At 33.0% G+C, this 24,008-nt stretch overlaps 1 protein-coding gene across 2 annotated transcripts; it reads left to right on the top strand.

Moving 5' to 3' along the window:
- The first annotated feature begins 3,943 nt into the window (after nucleotides 1-3,943).
- LOC113856076 (50S ribosomal protein L18) lies at nucleotides 3,944-14,841 on the top strand. Of its 2 annotated transcripts, none has more exons than XM_027487712.1 (5): nucleotides 3,944-4,050; nucleotides 5,839-5,943; nucleotides 6,066-6,131; nucleotides 7,160-7,374; nucleotides 14,199-14,841. In XM_027487712.1, exons 4-5 carry the CDS (start codon nucleotides 7,264-7,266, stop codon nucleotides 14,649-14,651), a joined length of 564 nt encoding a protein of 187 aa, XP_027343513.1. In that variant the 5' UTR covers nucleotides 3,944-4,050; nucleotides 5,839-5,943; nucleotides 6,066-6,131; nucleotides 7,160-7,263; the 3' UTR covers nucleotides 14,652-14,841. The 2 variants fall into 2 exon arrangements, with proteins under 2 accessions (XP_027343513.1, XP_027343514.1); XM_027487713.1 differs by having other exon boundaries at nucleotides 4,000-4,050; nucleotides 6,066-6,127; nucleotides 14,199-14,797.
- The last annotated feature ends 9,167 nt before the right edge of the window (nucleotides 14,842-24,008 follow it).

A 24,008-nucleotide genomic window follows, 5' to 3' on the forward strand; every position in this document is an offset into this window, starting at 1 on the left:
TACAATTTGTAATGGAATTAAGTTCAGATTGGACACCTTTTTTCAAAACAATGCTTCAGTTGAGGAAAAGGCTTGTGAAATAGAAAAAGGTTCATCATCAATAAGATACGTGTAAAAATCATTTCTAAAATATTTTTCTTTTCTTTGTCTTTTACTTCTTCTCAAATCCTTATGAAAAACATTAAACAAACTATGTATTGGTGTTTCACCAAAATTTTCTAATTTTAATGGAAAAACATGTTCAAAAAATTCAGCATTTTTTGTTTTAATTATTGTCTTACAATCAAACACATCACTTTTTAAAACTAAAAATCTATGCGCAGCACTATGATCAGCACAACCAATAAACATATAATCTGACATCTTAAAACCTATTTTCCTCTTTTTAGGATCAGGTAGCATAACTTTAGCTAAACAACCCTACACTTTTAAAATTTCAAACTAGGCTTATGTCCCTTCCATAACTTATATGATGTTTTACCTGTCCTTTTATATATAATTCTATTTTTTAGAAAAAACATGTCGTTAACAAGGCTTCGCCTTAAAGATTATCAGGTGTATTAGAACTAATTAAAAGAGCATTTATCATTTCCTTTAATGTTCTATTTTTCCTTTCAACTATTCTATTAGATTGAGGTGAGTAAGAAGGCATAACTTCATGAATAATTCCTTCTTTTTCACAATAATCATTGAATAAGGTGTACTCACCACATCTATTTGATCTAACTCTTTTAATCCTTTTATTTAATTGATTTTCTACTTCTGCTTTATATGGAAGAAACATGTTAAAAGCCTCATCTTTATTTCTAAGCAAATATACTGTGGTATATCTAGAAAAATCATCAATAAAAGTCACATAATATTTTTTCTCACCTCTAGTCATACTTTGCTTTAAATCTCCTCAATTAGAATGAAGTAATTCTAGTATTTTGGTGTTTCTTTCTATAGGTAAGCATGATTTTTTAGTTATTTTTGATTCCATACATATTTCACATTTGCTTAAGCATCCATTATTAAAACCAGAAATCAAACCTTGATATTGCATTTCCTTTATATAAGAAGCACTAACATGTCCTAATCTAGCATGCCAAATATCCATAGAGTCAATCAAATAAGCAGAAGATGAAATATTTTCATTGATAACATGAACAACATTAAGTACAAAGAGTTCCTGTTTATTATAACCTTTTCTCACAAATATATTATTTTTTGTCATCACAATTTTATCAGATTCAAAAGACACCTTGACTCCAACCTTCCCCAGTAAACTAACAAAAATTAAGCTCACCCTAATACTAGGCACATGTAGCACTTCATTGAGAGCCAAGGTCTTGCCAGATGTGAGCTTCTGAAGTGTAGGAGGTAAACATATTTTTGTTTGCATAGATGTGCTTGGTAGCCTTAGAGTCTACCACTCAATCACTCACATTAGCCATTAGTAAGACTTGAGAAATGACAGCAACTATAATGTTATCTCCTTCAACTAAATTTGTATTTGGTTTTAGAAGATTGTCACTTCTTTTCCTGTATTTGCATTGAGCAACACAATGACCTATTTTGTCACAAACAAAACAATTTCCTCGACCAATTTTAAAATTAGAATTATTCACTTTTGGGACATAAGGTTTATTATAATGAGACATTTGATTAGGTTTGTTGTCGTACCTTTTCTTATTAGCTTGTATCATGTTTGCCCTTTATACCAATGCCTTTGCCCTTGCAGGCTTGAGTTCCTTCCTATTTGTGTCCTCAATGATAATGTGGGTGATAAGTTCAGCTAGAGACAACGATTTATTCTTATGTTTTAGTTGTTGCTTATAATTCTTCCAAGATTATGGTAATTTTCCAATTAGTAGTCCAGCGACAAAATTCTTAGGCAGTGTGATCATCTCAGCTTTCATGTCTTTTAGTAGCTTGTAGTATTTGTTGATCTGAGTTTTGATATCTTCTTCATTGTTCATCTCTCACTTATAATAGTGTCAAATGATGAACTTCTCTCTTCCGGCATCCTCAGCAATATATTTGAGAATCAGAGACTCCCAAATTCTGTTGGTTTCCTTATAGGAACAATAGACATCAAACAATTCATTAAACATTGTACTGAGAATAGTATGTCTGAAACCTTGTTAGCAAAAGTTCAGTATTCCAACAATTTTGGGGTAGCATTTGAATCTGGTTTTGGTTGCGTGAAAGAATGAGCTACACCGCGCAGGTCAAGAACAAAATAAACACTCTCTTGCCATTGTTTAAAGTTTTTTCCTTGGAATATTTCTATCTTTGACACGTCTGGAAAATGTTTTGCATAGTTGACTATGGAAACAATTAGATTAGGTGCGTTTTCTTGGTTATTTGCAGTGTTATTGATGGGGTTTTCATTATTTATTGATTCAGCCATAATCCTTAAGATTGTTGTCGAGATGACCTGAAGTAACTGATCAATAATATAGTTTGAGGCATGTAGAACACTATTCTTAAAGATTATTTTGGTGTAGTTGAAAATCTTCCAGTATACAGCAGACTATTCTTGTCAGAATGTACAAGGCTCTCAAGAACTATCAAACTTCTCAACTTATAACTCAGAGAAATAAATATGATAAAAAATATATATGCATTTTTTGATTTTCTCAAAATATTTAAAATACTTTAATCACTATAATTGTTTACGTAAACGTTACATATAACTGAAGATATAAGTAATAATAACAATTAAATTAAAATAATAAAATAAAATAAATAATTAATAAATTCTTTTAAAATTAATTATATTATTTCCAACAGGTTTTTAATATTACCTAGAAGTAATATTTCCAACACTAATAAAATACAAGCAATCATTGGAAATTTAAATATATGTTTAAATAGGATATATTATTAACATAAGAAATAGATGGATTAGCTGATGGCTTCATCCGTAGAAGGACATGTTAACTTAGTATCTTGTGTTTTTAAGTTAAGATGTGATATGTTAAGCAAAATATTGTAATGAAGTGAATCCATTTCTTCTATATTTTATGCTTTTAGTTCCTTTCATAGCAATTCATTCATCAAGTGAGAGGAGAAAGAAAGTATGGAGTTTTATATTTGAATGAAAGATCAATTTTTTCACAGACGAATAATAATAATAGTCATCAAATTATGTTCGAGTTCATGTATTTTTTATTTATTAAATTTTTTATTTTTATTTAATATGGGACTTTTTATATCATTTGTTAAGCTTACATTAAAATCTCTAATATGAATATGGTTAACATAAAAAAAATACTCAAGTACATAACTTTAAAAAGAGAATATGGTTTGTTATTGTTTTTAAGTTTTAATGAATTTCAAGCAATGTATTTTATACAAAAACAAAGATAAAAAAGACAAAAAAAAAAAATATAATAGAAGTTTTTTAATATTATAAATTTTAATTTTTTTTAATGTAATATGGTCATACAATTTTAAAAAAAATAATTTAATTTAAAACATAAAATGTCACGTGAGCATTAATATTAGACATTTACTTTCATCAGTTCAAAACACTTCACCTAATATGTTATATGATTTGAAATACCCTCTTGTAAATTTAGTTTGTTATAGTGTAATTATCTTGCTGTATTTTTAATTTTAAAAATATATTTAAATGAACTTTAAATTTTAAATCTTAAACCTTAATTTTTAAATCACATTAATCTAAAATTTCATTTTGGTTTTAAGTTTCGTCTTAACTTCCTTTAACGAATATTTAATTCCTAAGTCAATAATTGATTATATAAACAATTAAATATTAAAATTTTAATTGTTGCATTTTCTTAATTTTGACCTTTTACATGTGATGCTAGGAATGGAATTGAAAATAAATTTACATTACAGTTAAACTAATTTTGTTTTAGGGATCAAATTAAAATATCATTAAAAAGTGTTGTCAAAAGTTTAATTCAATACTTTTTTAGGCACGGAATAGGGATACATCGAAGACAAAGAAAGCCACATAGGTACTCGCCTCGTGCCTGCGTTTACATCGTCCTTTCTCGTTTTCTTTGTCCGTTTAATCTCTCTCTCTTTCTTAAGGTACTCTCTTCGCTACTAGTTGCTTCTGATTGATGGTTTTTTTTTGTGTGTGTGTGTGTGTGTCTGTCTGTCGAGGTTTGGTTTTGGTCAATTGGTTGTTTGTTCGAGGAACATGGAAGTCAAAATTTGATGAATTTGAATAGTTTCTGGGGGACTCATTTAGTCGATAACTGTTTGTGTTTCGATTTTATCATTTGGGTAACCCTGATTCCCCATTTGTAATGGAATCCTCAGTCCTCTACACATGTTTATGGTCTGTTCTATGTTGATAATTTTCATTTCTATTGAACCTAAGAAGAGCTCTACTGTAGAGAAGTGAAGTGTGATTGTTCACATCCAATGCATGTTGGACGTTGACACATACTTTGACGCTCGAGTTTGGAACTCTTGATTTGCTTTTATGTGACAATGTCTTAATAACATCTTATATGGCACTTTTACTCTTGTGTCGAAAACACAATTAAGTTTTACTAATTGCTAACCGTTTTGGATTTTCGTAGTGAAACCTAACATATTTGGTTCATCTTATTTTGGAGAAATAATCGCCTTTTCTGGATGCTTCCTGGGAAAAAGTGATTTTTCTCCCTAAAAAAGGCAGTACCACTAAACATGCATGCTATTGCTGGTTCTATTCTGTTTTCTGTTTTGCTGTGTTGCTGTCCTGTCAAATTATGTTATGTGGGTTCTCTGTGTGTACACTTCTTAGTGTTAAAATACAGTATTGACACTTACGATTCGTGTTAAATCCAACGGTCCTACACCCGCCTTCTGTGTCAATGTTGAAACTTGTTTGACAACCTTGCTGTTAGTGTTTCAGTTGATGTATGAGTATATTGTCTTAAGCATTTGTCCTTAATTTTGTTGAGTTTACATGTTTATTTATCTTTGTTTATATTCTATTGTGTCATTGGTAGTGCCTTTTCAAGGTATATAAGCATATAATTTCTTCCTCTACAATATTTCTGATTTTTTGGTGTATGGCTTTTTTTTTTTTTCTAATTAACTTTGTAAAGCAATGACTTTCATTTGTATATTGTATTAAACTGTTGCAAATGACTGTCCTTAGATAGCCTCTAAATTTTCTCTCGTGGATTCTGCAATAGTTATTCAGGATTGTTGAAGATCTCCTAATTTGCCAAACTTATTTTGCTTTCCAATTTGTAGAACTGATTAGTGGAGTGTATTCTCTTTACTTTTGGGATGTATGACCTCCATTGGTAATAATGACTGCTTGGAATTCTGCTCATTTTAGTTTGAGAAATTTCTTGAAAAGCTAAAGTTAATTTTGTTTATTCTTGAAGTTTTGTGCTGTGAATTTTTTCATACATTAGCTTGAGCTTTTGAATGATGTGATTTATTGAAGTATTGTTAGAGCTGGCTGAACATAAAGTAACCTTAGTACCTTCCTGCCTTGTAATTGAAGTTTACATGTACCCAAGCGAATCAAGAATCATCCATTCTGAAATCTGCATTCACCGTGCAACCCATGGTCAGCATTGGTCTAGTCGGGGCCTATGTTGGTTAGCATCGGTTCTGTGTTTACCTGACCAATTCTGAATGAAGCCCACCCCTACTATAAGATGAAAAAATGTTCAGACTCAGCACTTCAATTATTTGTTTACTCTTGATATGATATTGAATGAACTAAAATAAGATAGTGGTATTCTATGTGCATTGTGGTAATATGGCTCTAACTTTTGATGATACACAAGTCCTTCTTCCACTTCAGGATGGATATTATCTGTTTGGCTCATGAAAATTTACTTGTTTGTTTGTTAAATGTTGCAGGTTTACATTGAGCAGGGCAGGAAACAAACTTCTTGTTGAATTTTGCTTCTATATCCTTCTATGTCCAACTCCTAAAACTCTACTGAGCCCTTCATTGTTGTTAAGGTTTATTTTTTATATTTATGCTATGCACTCAAATTTCTAGTAAATGTTCATTTTAATTATTTCAGTTGTATTTGATTCTTTCCTGGATACAATGTTTTACACATGGTTGTTCATTCATGCAGATTAAAGACTCTTAGTATTCCCCACTTGAAGCTTAAGCAAAATTTCAAGCCATTATCATTGTGTCAGTAAGCTTCCCCCATTGAGCCTACAGTTAGCAATAGCAATTAGTTTATTTTTCCATTTTATATATTGGATTTACATTTTTTCTCCATTTTGTGCTGGTGTGATATGATAAACCAATTAGAAAATTAAATTTGTACACTAAATGGTTTCTCTGTAGGTGCATTTTTGTTAGTGTCCAATCTTAAAACCAGTGTGGCCTGTTCAAGAATTGTCAATGGGTCTAAGCATTTTATAATGCTAAGTCTGAACATTTTTTCATCTTATTGTAGGGGTGGGTTTCGTTTAGGTTTGGGTCTTAAAACTTAGAACCGATGCTAATTGACATAGGCAACAACTAGGCTGATGCTGACGTTGTGCTGATCATTTAATGCATGTTTTGGGCTGGGTGGTTCTTGGTTTTCTCAGGTAGATTAATGCAGTTTGGGCTCACTTTTGTGCCAACTCTTTCTTTTCTTTTCTTATTTTTTTTGCCAAGTCATTTTTGGGTGATTTTCATAGAAAATATTTCTGCACAAAAATAAGACAAGCGGGAATGGAGGGTCAGAACTTCGAAGAAGGAAAGAAAACTGAGAGAAGGAAGAAGGGAAACAGGAACCATTAAAAAAAAAAAAACAGTTTGGTTTTTAAAATAGAACCATATGAATGGTTCCATTTTCCAGCCTGAACTGAACCAGGCCAATCTCTAGTTGTCCAGTACTACCATAGAATTTATGGGGCTTTTCCCCCCCTGTATTGGGTAGTTGAGTCTTGAGTGTTTTATCTGTGTACTCTGCTGTTGCTTTTTATAGTTCTGTAAAGAAAAACAAATTAGCCAAACCACTTGTCTTTTGGGATTTTATTTGAAGGTTACAGTTTTTGCATTAGCAAGGGCTTACATAAAATTATGAATTATGATAGTGGTACAACATACAAAGGTGCTGAATTTGAAGTTATTGAGGTGCCATTAGAAGCTGAAATGACAATTTAATCATACATTATCATTCTTATAATTGTTATTAGGCTCCTAATTATTCAATAAATCTTCTTACAGCCACAGGGAGCATTTTGTTTCCACTTTCCAGTTAATCCTGTATTCCATAGGCTGAAGTAAGCTTCTGCTAATTAGCAGGAGTTATTGTTGGGTACCTGAGAAACATGTTGAAACAAACAATTGGCAGAATTTGCAGAACCAATGTTTATACTTGTGAAGGAAACAGAGTTTTGCCTTGGATTTATGTGCCCTCATGCTCCCTCCACAGTGGAAAAGTAAAATCTCCAGTCCTGTCTTTCAAAGCTCAATTTTATTTTATTTTTCAATGTTTTACTGTCTTGAATTTTCTATTTATCTGTTTACTAGATCAGTAGACTTTGGCTGAATATAGATTTACATGACTGACTTTGAGTTCAGCAGTATTCTCTTATAATTAAGACTGAGTGCAACATATGGTGGAAGGTAGATGGTTCAATATACGTTGAACTGATTGAAGATGAACATGTTTCCATTTCATGTCACAATTCATATGGTGTGATGCGTATGAATGTGTTAGGACCAGGGAAGAAGAACAAATGATTGACACTAATAGGAAATCTAAAGTATGGAAAGTATATGTTAGGAGGAAAGGAAGGAAGGAGTCAACGGTTAGTTAGTTAGTTGTTATTTGTTAATACCTTTTAAATAAAGTTAGAAGGGATAGGAGGGGGTTATGTTTTGGTTTTGTAGAGAAATACTGAGAGGAAATACTGTTCAGTGTTTAGGGAGCTGTTAGCTCTGGGGGATCCTTGAATCCCTATTCTTTTCAAGGCATTAATAAAGATTGTCAGAATTATTCAGTCTTTTGTTCATCTTTTTCTGATTTTAAAAGCTTTGACCCTAACAATTGGTCCGACCTGCCGGATTCGATTACTCCCATGCCAACAAGAATGAACGAGAGGGTGGATGTTCTTGAATCTAGGATTCAAAACATCGAGGTATCGCAGAAAATGTTGTCTGAATTAATAAAGGAGATGAACGTCACGCAGCAAGAATTGTTGAAAGAAATTCACAAGATAAGTACTGCTAAGGGGACGAAAGATCAATCGTATATGGAGTCGCGGGGCGAAAGGGATGTAAGTTTGAATGACGATAATGCCAAGGAAGGAAACATTGACGCAGAGTTTCGATCTTCTGCTAAGAAGGTGGAACTACCTGCCTTCAATGGAGTTGACCCTGTTGGATGGATATGTAGAGCAGAGACTTACTTTGAAGTGCATGGTACTAGTGAGGCCGTGAAAGTAAAGTTGGCCAAGATTTGTATGGAGGGGACCACGATTCATTGGTTCAATTTATGGCGTGAGGAGGAGGAACCAACTTGGTACAATCTAAAACAGGCCTTGATCGTTAGATTTGGGAGTGATCATTTGGATAATCCTTTTGAGAAATTGAAATTACTAAAGCAAGAAGGTTCTGTGGAAGAGTTTATTGAAGCGTTTGAAGCTCTAGCCTCTCAGGTTCCAAGGCTGCCTGAGACTTAATATCTTGGGTATTTTGTTGGAGGGTTGAAAGACGAAATCAGATTGCAGGTATGTACACTGGATCCACCAACTAGGCAACATGCTATGCGTTTGGCGAGAGGTATTGAAGCTGAGATGGCCAAAGACGGTGAGTCATCTTTTATATGGAACAAAAATTACACAGGGGGAATGCTGACTTCCGGATATCCAAGAAGAAGCTTTTCTGTCTCTGTTCAGCAAGATCCTGGGCGTTCAGGGGGTCACTCAGGTGTCCAAGGATTTAAGAATCCTACCATAGGTCCCTATTCGGGTCCTTCAGCAATGGCGCACTCTGGGGTGGTAAGAGGTGACGACAGCAATCATAGCAGGGGCGTGAAGCATCTTCCCCATGAGTTGATGATGGAGCGACGAAGGCTGGGTTTATGCTTTAAGTGTGGAGAAAGATACGGACCAAGGCATCAGTGTAAAGATCGGTCTCTGTGCTTGACAATTTTGGCAGAAGATGAGGAAGATGATGGGTCTGGATCAGCTGGCCTAGAGGCACGCCAGGTAAGGGGAGATGGATCTGAGGAAGAAGCAAGGGAGATAGAGTGTCAAGGAATGGGCTTGCCTGGGCCTCGCGGGTGGAAGTCCAAATGGAGCAAAAACAATGAAATTAAATGGGCTGTTAATGGGAGTCCCTATAGTGCTCTTGGTGGACAGCGGAGCAAGTGAAAATTTTTTGGCTCCTTAAGTGGTCCTTTCTTTGGGCTTAAAAGTGAATGAGGAGCCCAAATTCAAGGTGAGGCTGGGAGATGGACACTTAATACATTCTAGAGGATTCTGTTCACAGATTCCTTTACAGCTGGATGGCAATGAAATGACTTTAGATGCGCACGTATTGGATCTTGGGGGATTAGATGTTATCTTAGGGATGACATGGCTTAAGACCTTGGGAACCGTGACAATGGATTGGAGAGATATGTTGATGCAGTTTTTGTGGAAGGAAAAAATGGTTGAACTTAAAGGAGTGGGCTCCGGGGAAAGTGGAAAACAGAGAAAAATGAAGGATGGTCAGGCTCCTCTCTATAGTTTGATTGGTAGTACGACGCTGTTGATGGATGGGATGTCGTGGTCCAAATTAGATCAAGAAGAAAGGGGAGTTGCTGCAGACTTGTTAGCTGAACAACAACATGATCTACAGCAAATTTTAGAGGATCATAAGAACGTTTTCAAAAAGTTGAATGGTCTTCCCCCAAGGAGATCAACAGAGCATATAATCACCTTGAAGGAGGGAGCAGAACCAGTCAATGTCAAGCCTTACAAATATCCTCACCATCACAAAAACGAGATCGAAAGGCAAGTCCAGGAATTGTTGAAGCAAGGGGTGATTCGTTACAGTTCCAGCCCTTTTTCATTCTGGTTAAAAAGAAAGATAACACGTGGAGAATGTGTATGGATTACAGAGCTTTAAATTCCATCACCATTCCCGACAAGTTCCCTATTCCTATAGTTGAAGAACTGTTAGATGAATTATTCGGATCTAATTTCTTCTCTAAATTAGATTTACAATCTGGTTATCACCAAATTCGTATGAAAGAAGAGGACATATTGAAGACTGCGTTCAGAACTCATGAGGGGCACTATGAATACCGGGTTATGTCTTTTGGATTAATGAACGCTCCTACTTTTCAGTCTACAATGAACATGATTTTTTGCCCATATTTGCAAAAATTTGTGCTTGTATTCTTTGACGACATCCTAATATATAGTAAGGATTGGGCTTCACATATATGGCATCTGGACCGTGTCCTGCAAGTGTTAGAAGAGCATCAATTCGTGGCCAACCAAGGAAAGTGTAGTTTCAGAAGAAGGCAGATTGAATACTTAGGACATATTATTTCTTCTGATGGGGTACATGTGGATCGAAGCAAGGTGGAGAGTGTTCTAGAGTAGCTCATTCCTAAAAATGTAAAAGGAGTACGAGGATTTTTAGGCTTGACTGGGTATTACCGAAGATTCATAGTTGGGTATGGGAAGATTGCTAAACCTCTAACTGAGTTGACCAAGAAAGATGGGTTTAAGTGGGGGCCTGATGCAGAAAAGGCATTTAATTTGTTAAAAGAAGCTTTGGTGACAGCCCCAGTTTTATCTCTTCCTAATTTTGAGGAAAGTTTTGAAATTGAAAGTGATGCCTCTGGCAGCGGAGTCGGTGCAGTTCTTATGCAACAGGGTAAGCCAATTGCTTATTTCAGCAAGGCCTTGTCTGAAGGACATTTGGCTAAATCAATTTATGAAAAGGAGTTGATGGCTATGGTTCTTGCCATCCTACATTGGAGGCATTACCTATTGGGGAAAAAGTTCTTTGTTTATACAGACCAACATAGTTTAAAACACTTGTTGCAGCAGAGAGTAATTTCAGCAGATCAACAGTTTTGGGTGTCCAAACTATTGGGATTTCAATTTGAGGTAATTTACAAACCTGGTTCAACTAATAAGGCAGCTGATGCCTTATCTCGAAAAGGGGATGCAGAAAATTTAGCAACTTTATCAACCGCAATCTATTACCCTCAGTGGCAATAGTCTTCTGTAATACAACAAGTTATGCAGGATTCCATTTTACACGAAATCATCCAACATTTGATTCAAGACCCAAGCTCCAAACCTGGTTATGTCCTCAGGGGTGGCATCCTGTTTTACTATGACAGATTGGTGCTTTCTGCTACCTCTTCTATGGTCCCTCAGTTATTACATGAGTTTCATTCTTCCCTTGCAAGTGGGCATTCAGGTTTGCTTAGAACTTATAAACGCTTAGCAGGGAATGTGTATTGGATTGGAAGGAAAAAGAGGGTCAAAGAGTTTGTTCAGGCTTGTGATATTTGCCAAAGACACAAGTATGAAGCAATGTCTCCTGCTGGAATTCTGCAACCCCTGCCCATACCTTCTTTAATTTGGGATGAAATATCCATGGATTTTATTGTGGCACTGCCAAAGTCCAGGGGTTCGATGCTCTAATGGTGGTGGTGGATAGACTAACCAAATACGCACATTTTATTCCGTTGAAACATCCCTATACAGCTAAGAGGATAGCAGAAATTTTTGCTCGGGAGATTGTTCGTTTACATGGCCTCCCTTCTTCTATCCTTAGTGACAGAGATCCAATATTTGTAAGTCACTTTTGGCAAGAATTATTTGCTCTCCAAGGTACTAAGCTACAGTTAAGCACGACTTATCACCCTCAGTCCGATGGACAAACAGAAGTTGGTAACCGCTGTGTGGAAACTTATCTGCGTTGTTTCGCTTCGGATCAACCTAAGAATTGGTCCTTATGGGTTCCATGGGCGGAATTATGGTACAACACAACTTATCATTCATCTCTTGGAACAACCCCCTTCGAGGCAGTTTATGGTCGCAGTCCTCCCTCAGTTCCTAAAGTCGTTGAAGGAGAAATCCGAGTTGAAGCAGTTGGAAGGGAACTAAAAGATAGGGACGAGGCCCTTAAACAGCTTAAGGGTCACTTACAAAGGGCTCAGGAGCAGATGAAAAAGTATGCAAATCGACATCGGCGGCCACTAGAATTCGCTGAGGGAGATTGAGTGTTTCTCAAGTTTCGACCCCACAAACAACAGTCTCTCGCAGATCGTATTCATCAAAAGCTAGCCCCTCGGTTTTTTGGTCCTTATCAGGTTTTGCAAAAGGTTGGAAGTGTCGCTTATAAATTACAGTTGCCCATAACTTTTAAGATCCATCCTACTTTTCATGTTTCTCAACTTAAAAGGGGCTATTGGGCAATATGATTCTTCTACTGAGCTTCCTAACGACTTAACATCCGACGAATTGGCAGAACCTGCAGCAGTGTTATCTAGTCGCATAATTTCAGCAGAGGGAAAGACAGTTAAACAGTTTTTAGTTCATTCGAAGGTCTCCCTGTTGATGAAGCCACTTGGGAGGATGAATTTGCACTACAACATCAATTTCCTCATTTGAGCCTTGAGGACAAGGCTGGTACTTTGGGAGGAGGTAGTGTTAGGACCAGGGAAGAAGAACAAATGATTGACACTAATAGGAAATCTAAAGTATGGAAAGTATATGTTAGGAGGAAAGGAAGGAAGGAGTCAACGGTTAGTTAGTTAGTTGTTATTTGTTAATACCTTTTAAATAAAGTTAGAAGGGATAGGAGGGGGTTATGTTTTGGTTTTGTAGAGAAATACTGAGAGGAAATACTGTTCAGTGTTTAGGGAGCTGTTAGCTCTGGGGGATCCTTGTATCCCTATTCTTTTCAAGGCATTAATAAAGATTGTCAGAATTATTCAGTCTTTTGTTCATCTTTTTCTGATTTTAAAAGCTTTGACCCTAACAGAATGCTTCTAATTGAATTAATTCCTTTCATGGATAATTAAGGGAATCACATGCTAAGAATCTAAACAAAGTATGAAAACATGAAGCTTATAAAGCTGGATAGAGTTAAGTTGGCATGTTGACATGTTCAATACTGATAATTAAAAAAAATTATGGATAATTTACCAATATTGGGTAGTTTACCTATTTGCTTAATGCAGGAGGAGGAAACTCCTAGTTGGGTGGAAACCCTGTGTTGTCTATATTTTATACTGTGATTCTGGCCTACAAATTTGAAAAGTTTAATTATTTTAGGATGGTCACAGTTTAATGATGTGCACATATATTGTTGTTTGTAAAATGATTTCTGAAAGAGTTGCTTACTATTGGTGAGTTACGCATTATATTTGAGTTATAAAATTATGCTATTGGACCAAAAGGCCAGTGCAGGAAATAGATGTATTTTTTTTTATCATGTACTTTTTATAACACAAGAAATGAGTTGATGCTTGTCTATCCTTGCTGTAAAATATTTGCTTTTTCAAGAATTGATGTCTAGAGAATTGTTTTTCTTCCTCTCATCCTGATTATGCTTTTTGCTAATGAGAAGCTCTTGTTTCTTTGTAATAGCTGATATTTTAACACCTGTTGTTACATAAAACTCTTCTATGTTGTTGCCAAACATATCAATAAATTAAGTACTTATTTTTAAACTAAAAATCATTTTTTGTTGATTTCACAGCCTGGCTAAATCCAGTGCAAGATAAGGTGTTTCTTGTCCTCCTATCTGTAATGTGGACTCTCAACTTAAAATGATTTTAAATTTATTTGCAGTAGGTCCATCTAGATTCTTACATCTACAGTCTGATGGAAGAGAATTTCTAATCTATTTCCCACAAGTTTGTATGATTAAATATGCGAATGGGAGCTCTTTATTCCTACCTAAACTTAGTTCAGATTGAGATCAGTTTTCCTGACTATTGGTATCATTTGTAAACTTACTGTGTGTACGTTAAGCACTTGTTTATGAACTCAGTGATCCCCCATATACTATTATTTCTATCTAATCTTTTTTTCAGTTCTCATAAAACTCTGTATTTCAACAGGACTAGTGGCACTCTGTATATCCTCATCTATTGTCTCTGAAAAAGTTACCATACCACTGTTAATGTAGATTTCATCAGATTGAAAAATTACAATGGAGTCTGATGAAGATATATGTCAGTGGAGGTGAATCATAATATGAAGTTTCAGTACTTATTTTTGTACAATTCCTTATACAGGTCCATAGGGCACCTAGAAGCTTTTTTGGGGTAGAGGATTTCCTTGATGACGACAATAGCCGACCTTACACATACCAAAAAGGGAAGAAATCAAAGAATCCAAATAAGCATTTATCATTCAAACAAAGAACAATTGCCTACATGGAACCTTTTACTCTTGATGTGTTTATCTCAAAACGCTTTGTATCAGCATCACTGACTCATAGGGTGACAAGCAAACAGGTTGCAGTTGCTGGTACCAACTCTAAGGACATAAAAGCTGCTCTTAAGTCTCGTTCAGACATACCAGCATGCATAGCCATTGGTCGGATTTTATCTGAAAGAGCAAGAGAAGCTGATGTTTACACTGCTGCTTATACTCCAAGGGATAGGGATAAGTTTGAAGGAAAAATTAGAGCTGTAGTTCAATCACTTATTGATAATGGGATTGATATCAAGGTTTATCTTGATTGAGTCATATTCAAATTTTTTGGGATACTTCTAGTTAAGTCCTTGAAGCAATCTAGGATCCTTGTCCGTTTGATCATGCCCATTTAGCTAGTTTTTTTCATATAATAACAGGAATATCGTTATTCGAATTATAGATTTGGTAATTGAATTTTATGAATGAGTTATGTCGTCCTAATAAACCTGTTAAGACAATACAATCACATGTTACTGTATATTTTAATCTAAAATCACAGTTTTTTTTTTTAGTTACATGAACAAATCGTTGATTGCAATATTGCACGACGGGTTAGAATTGCTAAAATAAGTGGAATTTCCAATCTTTACGTAAATGAAGTGACAAGCATGGACGAATACACTGAAGAAATAAGCATAGACAAATGCACCTAAAAAAATAAGGTCAGTGCCGAGAGTTTAAAGACACAGGTTAATACATTAAACACAATTTTTTTATTGTGAACTTTGTTATATTGATAATGCAAACGTTATTTAAAACTTATTTTGTAAGTAGTTAAAAACATTTAATAGTGTATTTAATATTTTTTTTTAATCAGTATTTGTAAAGCACAGAATTGGAAAGATCCTAAAAGAAGAGATCCTAAAAGAAGCCATTCTCTTAAAAATAAATCAATTTGCATATAATTCAAGGGTAGACAATATCAGCACAAATATTAGCAATTACCGAGGGTTTTAATTACTTGTTAGACTGATGAACTTTAAACTTCTTTAACAACACAAAGTAGAAAAAAAATTAATGAAATTTAAATATAATGATGGGAGGAAATCAAAATCTTCCGTATAATAAAGTTGGTACAGTTGAGATTTTTTTATTTTTATTTTTTGCTTAAATAAGTAATAGTTTTTAAAAATATACTCTCTTTTGAAATTAATCTTTATAATTTTTTTTTGGTTATAATTAGTTCTGCAAAAGATTTTTTTTTTGAAAATAGTCTTTACCCTTAACTAAAAGTCATCAAGTAATGATTAGGCAAACAATATTTGACGTTATACTGGCACATGGGATGCTAGCTTTAGACGTGACAAAACTTTAAAAGTAATTATTCTTTAAAAAAATATAACTTTTTTGAAATTAATCCTATTCAATTTTGGTTTTGATTTTAGTCTTGTAAAATTTTATTTTTTGAAAATAAACTCTATTATGTCTTGAATCAACATTCTTAAATTGTGTAGTATCTTGCACTTCATATAATATTTGACGAGTTAATGATATATCTGATGTCAAAATATTATTATTTAAGAGAAAAATGAAGTGTAAGATATTACATAAAGTAAATAAAAAATGTTAATTAAAAAAATAACAATATGATTTATTTTCAAAAAATTAAATTTTATCAAACTAAAAAAATAGAAATTTAATAGGAACTAAATTAAAAAAAAAAGTGTATTTTTAAAGACTAATTACTTTTTTTCAAGCTTCGCCACATCTAAAGTTAACATTTTAGATGGCAGATGTGACGTAGAATACCATTTACTTAATTAGCACTTAACGATTCTCAATTAACGATAAATATTATTTAAAAATATATATATATATATATATAGACTAAATCAAATAATTTTTTTTTATAAATATTAATTTTAAAAGAGATATATTTCTAAGATTATTTACTTATTTAAGCTAAATTTCTTTCAATAGGATTGTTAATAAAATTATGAAAAATCAAAACAAACAAAAAATCAAATAAACTGAGAAGAATGAAGGAGTAAGATAAGAATGTGATTGCTTTTTTCATTTGGTATCCCCATCACCAAGTTTACTCTTTTTCCACATTTTTTTAGTAATTTTAAAACTATAGCAGTGATTGAATTGAACAAAAAAAAAAACGATTTATTTCATTTGAATTAAAGTTAACCCAACAAGTGCATAAACAAAGTTCATACAATTTTGAAAGCAAATTCTGTGAGATGACATAATTTGTGCAAGTGTATCATAATAAGTAAAATACACAATTATAAGAAATTAAGTTAAATATAATTTTAAATTAGAACTGATCATATTATTTACTTGACAATGTAACACCTTAATTTAATTTCTAATATATTCCAAATAAATTAATTTCACAATAATGAGAATAATAAAAATTTCTTTCAAATGGTTTCCAATATATGTTTTCACTAAGTATTTCAAAATAAAGATAGATTACAAATTTGAATCAAGTCATTGTTACACGACTTAATTAATACATAATAATTTCAAAAGAATCACGGGAAAGGAAAGAAAAATATAAAAAATACATTTCCTCAAACCCTAACCCCTCAAATATCCTTATAGTCGCGATATTTTCGCTGCAGTGAGACTCCTTCTCGTTACAGCAAAAATATCAGAGAAATTTGCACTCTGATTTTTGCAGAATCTCGCTACAGTGAGACTACACCTAGAAATGCACCCTCCTCTGTTGCCCTCTCGCTACGGCGAGAACGCAATAGAGCCATACTATTTGCCCAAGGCCTTATTGCCATAGTAAGAATGCCCTTACAGCATACACTTAGCCTATTTTTCCAAACAATCCTGTCCAATTCACAAATCAATATTCACATTTCAGATCATCACACACTTACATACTCACATATACTTATATTTGTACACATACATACATTTATGTCATCATAGAGCAAGAGGTACTAGCTGAGCGAGAAAGTGAAAGTTAAGCAGAGGACCAAATAGGGTTTGAATCAACTCCAATAGAGACTCAATCTACCACTAGACCACCGCAACCAACAACATCATCAGTTGGGCATAGTCGAAAGCGTCGCCAATCAACAGATGATGCAGCTCTGAAGAGGTTAGTTGACTGTGTTGTTAAAACAATTAAGGCTGCAAGAGGACGTGCAAATTCTAGCCAATGCAATTACTGGGGTTAATTCATAATTCAACCTGGGGGGAACCTTGGATAGCCTCAGTTTCACACCGGAAGAGGTCATTCAACTTGGAATGAAGTTTGCACATAATCCATCTTTGATTAATACATTTTGGAGCATGGCCGGCCATAAGGCGGGATTCGCAAAAGCTATATTAGATAGCTAGGTTTGATTAGGTTTTCAATTGTATTATGTTGTGTTGGTAGTTTACTTTTTTGGCAGAAACTAGATATCATACAAGAATGGTGCTATGTTCAATTATTTGGCAAGTATGGGTTTGTAAGAATGGTGCTATGTTCAGTTTTTTGGCAGGCATGGGTTTGTAAGAATGGTGCTATATTCAGTTGTTTGGCAAGTACGAGTTTGTAAGAATGGTGCTATGTTCAGTTTTTTCGTGGAAACTATTTTGGATTTTATGACTTAAACTTCAAAGGCAGCACTGGGATGTCTGTCATTGAGAGCTATGATCCCGCGTATATGATGTTATTATATGTGCCTGAACACTTAATGAAAATTATCTTCTCATGATGTTTTGTATTATAGGAATGTCGTTCATTTTGTCCAACTTTTTAGAAAGTTTGAATTTTTTAACATGTAATGTAAATAATGATGTGTGTCTTACCATTGCAACATTTTCCACAAACTATATTTGCAGCTCATAAACACAATATTATGTTACTGTACATCCTATGAACATTCTGCACGCACTGTATAACCTGTGTATCTGCAGCTCAAGGCGCATCTACAATTTGGATGAGGTTTAATAAAGGATTTTGGATTTTCTTTTATTTAGTGGCAAGCATTCTAAAGGTAATGTATTATAACAAGACATGGAATGACTCCACAATTTTTTATATGATGTAAATTGACAATTTTATCTTTATTTATGTCATACATTATTTTAATTTCTATAAGCTAGAATTGACAATTTCAGTCACTTTTATATACATTTGGACAATGTATAAGTGGTCATTTAAGTTGTTACATTATTTAATTTTATATACTATACAACCTATGAACATTATTATATGTAAATAGCTCTTGGACATTAATAAAAACCAACCTGTATTGTAAAATAACCTAAAATTACATGTGTTAACAATTGTTCTTAAAAGTAATTTTTTATTGACATAACTGATTGATTAACGTGAAATGAAAGATATACCAATGACGTGTTTAGTTTTTATTTAATTAATCACATGTTTATCTTGATTTTAAATGATTAATTATTGTAATAGCCTAGTAACTTATTCATGACTGGTGACTATTCCCACAAACTAACACAAGTCTTTTCAGTATACTTTGTTCTCACTCACACACTTTCTGGAAACTTCCCAGAAGGTCATCTATCTCATAATTTCCCCAAGTTAAGCACACTTAACTTTGGAGTTCCTAAGTGATAGGCCACCAAAAAGTACATGCATTTTGTTGGTATAGGTAGTTCTAATCAATTCCTTTAAGTTATTCTCAATTGTATAGTCCCATACCTACAAGCCTCTGGATCCCTTTCATTCTAGTGTAAGTTCGATTCAATTATGTGTCCTTTACCGCCAGAAGCCTACCAAGTAGCCGCTCCTTGTCTGTGCCACATTACACTGACGATCACTGCCTGCCCTCGCCTAGAAGCTTGCCAGGAGCCGCTCATTGTCTGTGGTACAATGCATTGGCGATCACTCCTCGCCCTCGCTTAGCGCTTGGATGTCACATGCCCACCAACTTTCACTTGGTTCGTCATCGAACCACACCATACTGGGAGAGAGACCTGCTTTGATACTATTATTGTAATAGCTCAACACCTTACTCGGGACTAACAATTGTCCCCACAAACTAACACAAACACAAAACTTTTCAGTGTGCTTTGTCCTTACTTACACACTTCCCGAAAACTTCTTAGAAGGTCATCCATCCCATAATTTTTTCAAGTTAAGCACGCTTAACTTTAGATAGGCCACCGAAAAGTATATGCATTTTGTTAGTATAGTTAGTCATAATCAATTCCTTTAAGCTATCCTCAATTGTATAGTCCCATACCTACACAGTCTCTAGATCCCTCTCATTCCGATGCAAGTTCGATTTATTCATGTGCCTCTTACTGCCAGAAACCTGCCAAGTAGCCACCACTCCTTGTCCGTGCCATATTGCATCGGCGATTACTCCAGCCCTCGCCTGGAAGCCTACCAGAAGCCACTCATTGTCCGTGCTACAATGTACCGGCGATCACTCCCCGCCCTAGCCTAGCGCCTTGATGTCACAATTATAATTTTTTTACAAAATTTTTATTGTTAATTGAAGGGCATACTAAATTAGAAAGGCTATTCCAATATATATATATATATATATATATATATATATATATTAAATTGTATAATTACCATTCGTTCAACAATGTGAAAATTATTAAAGTGAAAATAAGCTTATAGACATTTCTTGATATATATATATATATATATCTGGAAATAGATTAAAAAAAATGGTAAATAAAATATGTCGCAATTCAATTTTTACAATAATAAAACATAACAAGATAAGGAAGAAGCATTATAGTGTTGAAACATAAAAAGGCAAAACAAAAGTTGGCCATATTCAAGCCTCTATTCCGTCTATTAAGTCAGGCAATTACAAGCTAGGTTTATATACAACTGCCCAATTCTGACTGTTACAACATATTAAAAGGGTGTACATCAATTGATAGTCAACCTAACGTACAACATAATAAATAAAACTAGGCACAACCCAAGAAATTACAAGAGTCAAAACAAGGAAATTTGTCTTCATCCTCTCAAGATGCAACTTTCTTTTAAGCTTCTCAATCTTTCTATTTGCTTCTACAAGCAACACTTAGGTCTAAACAGAGGGTTGTGAAGTCCCCTCTCTTATACTTGGAACATCATATGTTTCTTCATCATCATCCCAAATAAAATAACCGCATATCTTATCTTTGTTCTACATTACATATGTAATCACAAGTTTACTTAATTTTATCAAAATACATACATTCAATAAGATAACAAAATAAGGTACAAATAATATGAAGCATATCTTTTCAATCTCAATGAACATGATAAGAATATATAAAGAATGTTGTATATTTTTGTAAAAATATAAAGCTGCTTTGTAGTAAGTTCATCTCAAAAACTATGATTTAGATATGGGGAGATAATATTACATACATAAATTAAAATGACACATATAAATTATAGAAAATGAAACTTAACCAACTTTATTCCATTATTGGAATGCATTATTAGTTATAATGCATACATCAAACTCAGAGGACACCTAACAAGGTAATATTTTGGTTATTTCAATTGCTAGCCTCATATGCTACTTTACAACTTTGAAGTCAATTAAGATGCTCAACTTACTCCTCATGTTCAATTTAAAGCAATTTACACAATATGTATATGTGAAAAGCATATGCATAATCACAATAAGAATTTTAATTCAATACAACTAAACGAAATCAAACAAACCAAAAACATTTCAATTTTTCACAACTTACCATCCAATGGAGACACCTCCAAAACTCTCTTCTATGATTGGTTGCCTTCTTAGATACCATTAAATTCTTCCTATCTCCACACCCACATAAGGGATTAACCAAACATTGTCTCACTATAAAACATCCAGACCTACATAGAACTTTAATTAAATTCAATTTTGTACAATGTTGCATACACACTATACCACCACGATGACCAACATATTGTATGTGCCAATGACATTACTCATGCTATATATATTAAATCATACAACTGGCACTTAAAAAACATATGGGGGCTGGGTAATATCAATTTCAACATTTTCTAAGACCTCCTTTAACGGAATCCAATCCAAATACATAAAAAGACAACAACATATCTAAACACAAAAATCAAAAATCAAAAGGCAACATTCCTATTCTGTTAAATGGATTACACGTTCAAATTAACAAAGAAGTTTTTGAAAAAAAAAATTCAAATGTCTTCTAAGGTTAAAAAATACCACCAACCTAAATATAAGATCTTTCGTCGCCTTTATGAATAGCAGCTGTCTATAATCGTTCCATCATGGCTCAAGCCTTCACATAATATTGTAACCTACTTTAACTCAAACTGCGTCTATTATATGCATTGTGAAGCCTTTATTTTAACATGAACTAGTGAAACAAATTGTGTCATTTATACTATGTCTGGATTGATGAATATTGATGGTATTTAAAAGATTGCTTTTTTTGGTGGTAGGTTAAACATTGAATATTTACAAATACAGTATGGATTTGTTGAAATATTTTGAGTTGAAGAGTAGAGAGATAGTTTACCTTGACCCCATAACAAGTTGCACAATGGTGGGGAGGTGAGGAAGGCAATAAAGAATCACGACCACGATGACGAAGATTTGGAGGCGACGGCTGGACGAAGCAAGGTGACGGGTCAGGGGTAGAGTAGTTATTTTAAAATTTTTTTTGTCTTGTCTTATATCCAAACACAATACAAAACGCAATACACTACCTTCTGTTCTCACTTCTAAACACAATACACAGACACAAACATTATTGTCTCTTTCCTTCATTGTCTTAGTGTCTGTGTCTCCAGTGTCCAAAGACGGTATCTAAACGCTACCTTAAGTCATCTTTCACACATCACTAAATGTGACTTTTTAGCATTCTATTATTATCTATTGTTTAGGTTTAGAGAATAAAATGTACAATAAATATAAAAGTTAGAGATTAATATGATATTTTTTAAATTTCAAAGATTAAAATGTTCAACATTTACTATCTTAGAAACTAAAATGAATCAAAGAAGGTAACTTGTTTTTAATAATTATTTTGGTATAAAAATGGTATTAAAATCTTTACGAAGCAATCGTCGAGTTAAGGAAGGTTGGCTTGCATGATTGCCCTTCTAGTCATGCCAAATCAAGATTAGGTTCTATTCTTGAACAATTGGTTGGTAAGCATTATGTAATATCCTTAAAAATTCTTGATGAGGTTAGTAATGCTTTTGAATATTATTGGGAGACTAATCTTTTCCTGATCTCAAGTTTTATGGACCGATAAAATATAAGTAATTATTGATGATTTAAATACATATTTCAATGGGATATATTGGTGACAAATGGATGGACTAAATGATGACTTCATTTGTAGAAGGATATTTGAACATAAGCAAAATACTGTTACTTTTTTACGTCCCATAATGTAGATCTCTTCTGTTTAGGCATTTAGCTCCTTTTCAAGCGATTCATTCATCATGTGAGAGGAGAAAGAAAGTGTGTAGTGTTTGTGTTGGAATAAAAGATCAAGTTGCTTCAATGGACTTAGCAACAATAATGGACATGAAATTTTATGTCTCAATTCAAAATCATGAAGGTCATGAAAGCTTATATATCTTTTAACTTATTAAGGGTATGTTTGTTTTCAATGTATTTTTAGTTTTAAAAAAAAAGAATTTTTTTTTTAGAAATTGGAAACAAACATTCTCTAAATCTTTTTTACTTTTTTTTTTAATATATTTTTAGCATGAAACTTCTTATATCATATGTTAATTTAGAGTTTTTATTAGAATTTTCAGCATGAATATGACTAATAAAAGGAAAAAAATTGTTTGTTGTCTTTGGTTGTGATAAAGTTTAAGAAACAGATACGAGAATGAAAAAAACAAAAGAAATATGTAATTGAAAAATATTTAGAAGAACATAGAATTTTTTTAAATATATCATGACCACAATTATTTTAAAACAATAATTTGATTTGAAATATAAAATGTCACATGAACATTAATGTTTTCCATTAATTTTTTTTGCCAACTCAAGATATTTCATCTAGTATGTTATATAATTTAAAACCATGTCCTCGTGTGAATTACTTTATTATTATTTAGTTTTCTTGTAATTTAAATTACTTTTTAATCTCAAAAATATATTTAAGTGACATCAAGCAAGAACTTAATTTTTGTTAATTTTTAAGTATTCTCCTTAAAAAAGTAATTAATTCTTGAGTTAATAATTGATTATATAAATAGCTTAACATTATATGTTCCACTTTTATTATTTTATTTTACAATCACTATTTATTTAATTCTATTAAGAAAACAAATAGAACATATATTTAATTATAATGTATTTTTAAGTATTTTAGACAATTTTAACATGTGTTTTTTTATAAGAACTTCAGCATGTATTGAAAATATGACATAACGAATGACAAATTTTATCCTTTTATTATTTTGGAGTTTAATTAAGCTTTTCTTCACGTATATAACGTTTTCTTTAAAAAAAAAAAGTTTTTTAAAATAATATATACATATTTTCAATATATGACTTCAATTTTAATCATTGCGTGATCATAAATTTTACTTTACACGTATGTGACCGTAAGAATGGAATTGAAAATAATTGTACGCTAAAATTAAATTCATCTTGTTTTTCAGGGATCAAATTAAAATAAACGTTAAATAGCGGGGTCAAAAGTTTAAATAATTATTTTATTAGGTATGGAAT

The sequence above is a fragment of the Abrus precatorius genome, unplaced genomic scaffold, assembly GCF_003935025.1.
Source record: "Abrus precatorius isolate BTA unplaced genomic scaffold, Abrus_2018 Scaffold11, whole genome shotgun sequence".
Classification (NCBI taxonomy): Eukaryota; Viridiplantae; Streptophyta; class Magnoliopsida; order Fabales; family Fabaceae; genus Abrus; species Abrus precatorius.